This window comes from Montipora foliosa, chromosome 8 (assembly GCF_036669935.1).
Source record: "Montipora foliosa isolate CH-2021 chromosome 8, ASM3666993v2, whole genome shotgun sequence".
Classification (NCBI taxonomy): Eukaryota; Metazoa; Cnidaria; class Anthozoa; order Scleractinia; family Acroporidae; genus Montipora; species Montipora foliosa.
In genome coordinates, this window is record NC_090876.1 from 9,068,489 (window position 1) to 9,075,759 (window position 7,271).

General features: G+C 42.1%; 1 protein-coding gene across 1 annotated transcript in view; it reads right to left on the bottom strand.

The window, feature by feature from the left end:
* Nucleotides 1–5,846, bottom strand: part of LOC138013055 (collagen alpha-1(XXVI) chain-like) — a 12,562-nt gene extending 6,716 nt beyond the window's left edge. The window contains exons 1-4 of the mRNA XM_068860020.1: nt 5,423–5,846; nt 3,880–4,143; nt 2,169–2,266; nt 1,258–1,316 (exon numbers count right to left, since the gene is read on the bottom strand). Coding sequence (XP_068716121.1) covers nt 1,258–1,316; nt 2,169–2,266; nt 3,880–4,143; nt 5,423–5,439 — 438 coding nt within the window. The 5' untranslated portion in view covers nt 5,440–5,846. The remainder of the gene's footprint in view (nt 1–1,257; nt 1,317–2,168; nt 2,267–3,879; nt 4,144–5,422) is intronic.
* Nucleotides 5,847–7,271: the final 1,425 nt, after the last annotated feature.

Genomic DNA, 7,271 nt, shown 5'->3' on the forward strand with positions numbered 1-7,271 from the left:
TCTGCTGACGAACGACTCCTGCTCTCATTACCTGCAAAGAAAGGTGGCTTAGCCATTCCCATCTTCTCTGCTACTGCGGACTCCGAGTTTTCAATATCCAGAGCAGCCACAGAACAGCTAATAGAGCATATCAACAATCAAGATAGCACAGCACAGGTGGACAGCGAACTACTCAAGCACTCAAAACGAGACATCATAAAGGCAAGGGAGGAACACATCCTGGAGCAGCGATGCGAACAAATCTCTCACTTCGTCATGCCTCCTATGGACAAACCCACCTTTCATACACGACATCGCATGATCGACATCGAATCTCTTGCCACCTGGACATACTGATGGGAGGTACTTCGGTGTCCAACGGTACCTTAAGCTTAGTGAATCGCTGAATTCCCTCTTGTTTAGGTTGTAGTTTTCTGACTTCAGTGGTAGTGTAGTTAACCAACTAGAGGCGCCTTTCAGCATGGCTAGGTCATTTGCCCTCAGTTGTTCGGGGCTCATCTTCGCACGAAGTTGCTCTAGGATGGCTTCACTGTATGCCATGATGTCGAGGTCGAACCACATCTGCAGACCCTAACCGGAGAAATTCTAACTAGGAGTACCAACTCATCAGATGAAGCCCGCCTGGATGTTAGTGCGCGAGGGTTTTGGCAAAGGGGGCAACGTGCATTTTTTGATGTAAGGGTTTTTAACCCATTTGCAAAGAGCCACCTAAACCAAAGACTTGAAACCGCATTCACTTCCAACGAGAATCAGAAAAAGAGGCACTACAATCAGCGTATCATTGAGGTTGAGCACGGCTCCTTCAGCCCCCTCGTGTTTACACCCTATGGCGGAAGTGGAAGCTGAGCGCTTCTTAGCTCTGCTCGCACACAAAGTCTCTAAGAACAAACACATGAGCTACAGCACTGTGATTGGCTGGCTCAGAGCCAAACTCTCCTTCAACCTACTAAGATCAGCTGTGCTATGCATAAGAGGTTCAAGAGCACCCAGGCAGGAGTTTAATGTTGATGTTACCGAAGCAATAATCTCTGAAGCAACTGGAAAGATCAGATAATTAACTGTATATACATATTACATATATATTTTCTTAATTTTAGTTGTACATACATTGTTAAATTTTGAAATCCTTTTCAGGTGAAGTTTTAATAAAGTTTCCATTTCTTCAATTAATCCTAAAATTAACCAAACAGTTTCTTAATCGTTCTAAACGCAAGCTTTTATTGCTTCGCCACCAAGAGAAACTAAAGGTTGTCTTACCCTCTCCAGTGCTGTTAGTCGGGCCTCGAAGAGACGGAGCTCAGTACAGTTAAAACAGGCTGTCAAAAAAGCCAATTACAGGCATCAGTAAACCATACTAGGCTAATTTCACCGTTGCTAAATACCTTGGCTGGGCATGAATGGGGATACTTGTTAGGTGGTTCGCGATTGAATGGTCCAACGAGAGAAACTTGACCAGTGACGAATATGGCCTTCGACTTGGCCTATCCTGATTGCACTGGGCACGTCTTGAGTACTTTTTCAGTTTTGGAGCACTACTTTACATTTTGAACACTCTTTCTCTTTTTGAGCAAAATTTGAGCATATTTTCACAGGGGCACCCAACGTCAATTTTCGGAAAATATCTTTTCGGAAGACGACTTGAGATCTGGAGTTTTCGGAACATTTGTTTTAAAATTTCTTGCTTACCGGCCTGTCCTAGGATTTTCAAACATCTAAAAAATGGTATAATTGCCCATTTTTAACGGATTTTTACCCTAAAAAGGTCACCTAGAAAATTCGGGAGCGTTTTTTGTGGCTGAAATTTTCGAAAAGGTAAGTTTTGATGACAGCTTGTTTCACGGATATGGGCTGTAGCATGGAGTGTGATATAAAGGTCTTTTCCTTGTTTCATCTTCAAGCCTATTCGGTTAAGAAAGAAATGTAAATGTGCTAAGTTGACCGCTCACCACGAGAGCTTTTCAGGATCAGCCGGCTCAACGGGATCAGATCGAATGATTGTGAAGTCAGTTTGCTTCAGGATCCTTCAGGTACTTTCAACGCAAAAGGGAAACGGGGTTGTTTTTTTACAAGATTACCCGTTCGAGTGTCACGGCATACATTCCTATCAAGTTAAGCCTTCACCTTGCCGCACAAGGTTATAAAACAATTGGCATTTTTTTCTTACTCACTTTGACTGCAATCTGATCCTGTAAATCCAGGACAGCAGTCTTTTACTGAAGTCATCACTGTTCTTAATTCGATCTTATACTCTGGACGATACGTCACCCTGGAAGCAAAAAAATAACCAGAGGGTGAAGGTTTATTGGTTAGGGGAAAAAAATAGCATCGGCACTGTAATTTAGTCAAGTCTTTGATTATTTTGCGTTGCAACTGATGTTCAGCGTTTCACATCCAATCCATCACCCGCTCCCCCTGAGGGAGTTTAACTTCGGCAAGAACAACGGCAGCGAAAGAAATGCATGTTTGAAGTGCAACTTATAGACGAAAGACAGTAGTGATCTTTGCACTTAACTGGACAATTTAAAAGGTTAAGTCTGCTACGAGCCTAGAAGGCCCTCAGGCCGGTTACTATAGCACGAAGCGACTATGAGTACTTCTACTCCCCCCCTGGATGGGATGCTAGTCCATCGCAGGGTTACCCCCAGCATTAAATTCGCCGGAACCCAATTTACACACGTGGGTGGAGAGAGGAACCGTGAGAGTAAAGTGTCTTGCTCAAGAACAGAATACAATGTCCTCGTCCAGGACCCGAACCCGAACGCGAACCCGAACCACTCGATCCGAAATCGAGCGCACTAACCACGAGGCCTCTTTGTCCCAACTGGACAATTTAGATGTTACCTAAATGTTGGGTTCGAAGTCTCGTTGAAGTCGCCTGAATTTTTCAGGTGCCTATAAAGTGACAATTGCTTAAATTGTCCAGTTAAGTGCGAGGATCACGTCTCACCTAACAACGGCAACATCAACGAAAACGTCACTTCAAAATATGAAGTTCCGAGAGTTACCCTTTCGTCGAAACTTATTTAAGTGCTACTATGTTCAAAAAATCGTTTGCCTTTTTCATGTTTTGAAAGTGTGTTTGCTTATCACCTGACGGGCAAAATTTTGAGCTTTGATTTTTATGCAAAGGATGTTTGTGTAGCCTTTGGACTTCACAGTCCACCATTACGTTTAAAACTGACTGACCGATTAAACATCAGAGGGTTGGATCTAGGGAAAAGTGACGTCATTTACTAGCTGGAAATTTCAGCGTGTAAACAAGAGTAGGCCGAAACTTGCGTCTGCATATTAATTTAGCCGCGTACACAAGCATTGCATCGTTAAACTAGTGAGTCTTTGACGACATTTTCTCCTCGATCCAGCTCTCTAGAGATTTTAAAGTTAGTAATGGCGGGTCTTTTTGAAATCAACGTTTAATTAAAACTTGGGTCACTTAGCATTTAGTTATCATCGTTTTGAAATCCAAATAAAAACAGAATTAATTTTTTTGGTTCTAGTATCATTTTAAGCAAGCAATTGGATCAACTGGCTTCATCTGATCGCTGTAATGCAAATATTTCAAGCAAGAGCCGATTTAACGTAAATTTGATTATTTAGCAATGTACTATTTGTCGGCTAGTCAAACCAGCCTTCTTCAGGTACAATGAGAGTTTACGTTGGATTGCAGCTTCTATGTACATATTTTTAATTTAATGTACAGCTGTAAATTCTTATTGTACCTAAAGAGGGCTGGTCTGATGTGGTTTGGCCAGTCAAAATATAGTACATTACTAAACAATCAAATCTACGTTGTATCGGCTCATGCTCCAAATATTTTATGATTTTGCAAATAATTAACAATAGGTGACTTGAGCATCATGCACGTATACTCTTACAAACCTGTAGCCAGTGCAGACTTTTCCTTGAGCCTGCCTTCCACAGTTGTACTTGTATTGTTGTGTTATTCTCTTCATGTGCGCAACATTACACGTCACTTGTTTAGGTTTCTGGTAAATGCAGTACTGCCCATTAGAGGCTACGCTTTCCTGGGGTCTAGCCAGGTTCCGCATTGCAGGGCTTGGTGCTTTCATATCAGTATTTGTGTACAGTGGTAGCTCGCTGGAGGGATCTAGCACCAACTTGTTAGCCTGGTGTCCACGGTAACTGTTATCAAAATGAACAGCAATGTAACAAAATAAGTCTGACAGTCTGGGCTCCCATATTCATGGGCGCTTTCTATTTAAGAAAACTTCCGCTTTCAAATTCCGCAAATACTATGTGCTCAGTGCACGAGAAAAATCTTAAATAACAATGACCACAACTAGGTTTTTTGAGCCCGCGAGACTGAGCACCCCCAGCAAACCACTGTTTTGACGAAAACCGCTGGTCAGCAACCTTGGTTCTGGTCATTGCTGTCTAAGGTCTTCCAGTGCACAAACCTAACCTAAGCAACCGCGTATAGAAGGTTGCTTTGGATTCGACCGAAACTCCAGGTTGAAAATCTGGAGATGCTAATGAGGCGAATAAGCATTTTTCGGGTTACCTGTTCGAAGCAAATCTTCTCAACAAGGCACGCGCAAAAATGTATAAATAAATAAAGCAGAAACTGTAAATTTCATTCAGGACAATTTTTGCGCCATTTGATTTGTAAGCTCGATCCAGGTCTTTCTTCTTCTCGTTCTGTCCTGGAAACGAGATTGTTCAAGTGCTGGAATGTTGGCATGAAAAAAATGTCTAAAAAGTTCTATAAGTAGCAAATCCCTAATGTAAACTTATTTACATTGAAGCGAGATTATAGACGTGTTAAAGTGCCTTTGCGCCAACCGATAAACAACATTTAGCAGACCTCGGACAACTGGATATAAATAAACTTTCAGACGAAGGAGAAATAACAGAAGCGCGACGTAAAAGTACCCTGGGTAAAATACGACAACTCTATCTTCCTATGCAGGACTATATTTCTACAAATTTCTTTAGAGATTACAGTCGAGTCTCGATTGTCCTTTTAGGCTCGATTTTCGCTACTCTCTTGAGTTTTCCTTCCTTTACCGAAACATCGGCTGGTACTCGAGCCTCAAAGTAATGATTATCGTTTCAGAGATAACATTCCTGTGCGGGTCTATGGACGAACAAGGGCCGGAGTACGTTCAAGAACCCTTTCAATTTACTCGGCAATTTCTTTTTACGTTAGGAGAGAAATTAATTGAGGGTGTAAAGGTATTTTACTCTGATTAAGTTAAATATCCTCGGTACATGATGTCAGTGCAGAGGCTTTTTAACCGAGGCAAGTGAATTTATAAGTGTGTGTGTGTGTGTGTGTGTCAAGTCTAATTTAAGCTATACGTTTCTGACCTCAGACTATGGAAAATAATTAGGCTTCCGAGATGTTTCCGTGATAACCATTGTTCATGTAGTGAAGACTTGATAAAATTTTCTAACTAACCTTTGAGCATTTGGCATTAAGTGTTGATAAAGTGGAAACTGCCTCCTTGAATGCGATCTGGAATCATGGCGAAACCCGTCAGCAAAACACAGAACCACCAGGAGGAATGCTGCAGTCCGCTGTCATTTCCATGTAGTCACGAACCATGTAGAATTCAGCTCTGTCGCTAAGAGGTGAAAGCGTGCATGAAGATCAACTCCGTTCTGGCCGACGTTGTTCTCTTTGCTGACAGAATGCAACCTCAAAGGTTACAGTTTATCCTTGGCTGCTTATGGGGGGAAAATCGTTAGTTCCCGTAAATTTGAGAGAATATTATTGAATACACCTTTGCATCGATGACAAAATAATCAAAACAAGATGTCCTTATCGAAAAAGCGACGTTCGCGGTTTTGATTAATACTTTTGTGTTAATAACACAGATTTCCGGTCACATTGAGAGCAAAAGATTTTAAAATTATCCAATTACAAGTTTTGATCCATCGTTCGTCCAAAACCTGGGTGTGTCACGCTGTGTATAAGCAAAGATAAGAGGCTCCGAAAATAATGCATCCCGCTATCCTTCCATCGCGACCGCAGCATGGTTATTTTCGAACTCAGAATAGAAACCAAACAAAAGATAGCATTGACAAAACGTATCCATGTAGGTCTCCACCTTTGCCGAGCAGTAGAAGTAAACGAAACCTCGCCGGTGCCTTTTTGAACGACCGGACATTTTGTCTTGGTCCAGATAGGGCGGAACAGCCGATAGGATAAAAGCTTTGAATTTGTTATATTGTTGAGGAAAGAGTTAAATTTAATGATTTCACATTATAAAAGGTTAGGTAGGCAATAAATTGTTTTGAAATAGCCCCGGGGGCAATTCCTTTGGAAACTGATCAACGATCTCTTTTCTTGTCTCAATTGTGAATTTTCGCTCTACGAGCAGTTGTCGATCTGTAACATCACCCGTCACAGAGTAGGCCAATTATCGCATATGGAATACTATCTCTTACTCGAGGAGATTAGGAGGGTAGATATATATTACTGGTGACCCGAAAGTTTACAGGTTACGGCCCTCCCAAATATTTGTTAAGAAACCTACTGCAGGGAGTGGGAGTATTGGATGACTGATTTAATTAAGTCATCGGTCACCTTAATCGCAAGCTCTGCCGATCAAAGAGATTCTCAGCCTAGGACAATCTCTAACCTTGCCTGAACGGTAACCATTTAAACCTAGAACCTTTATTAACCACCCATGCATAACTAAACTAAGTTTTAGACTAGAAACTAAAAAGTTTAACTGATTCTTGAAGAAAGCGGAATTTTCAGGAAAGGGAGACCTCGTTTTGTCGCCTCCTCCCACTTATTTTTGCCACATGTTGTTAGAAAAACAGATGAAATTCACTGATAAGGCTGATGTCAGGGCCAATGTCGGAATGTGGTATGTATGCATCTTTGATCCCCAGCGGCTCTTCTAACATGACCGTATCCCAATTGCAGATTCCATGCTGAGAGATCCCATGAGATAGCAAGCGCATGCGCCAAACAGTGCAACGCTTCCCCGCCGACAGTGCAGTTTACCTGACTTTTTGTCCGTAAATATCTTCGCGAAATACCTTCATTTCGTTCGCTTCAACATGGATTCAGAGAGGCCGGATGAGGGAAAGGTCGGAACATCCCCGAAGTTTCCAAACAGTTTCGAACGACGTGTTAACTGACTGGAATGCCGGTAGCTCTGCAAAATAGAAAGAACCCGCGGCTTCGCCGGCACAAACACTTGCGGGCGGGAAATTCCCGCTCGCTTGACTCAACAAAAGCCAGAGTCTAATGGCACCAAAGATCCCCTCTTTCTTTCCAAATAAGGGACATG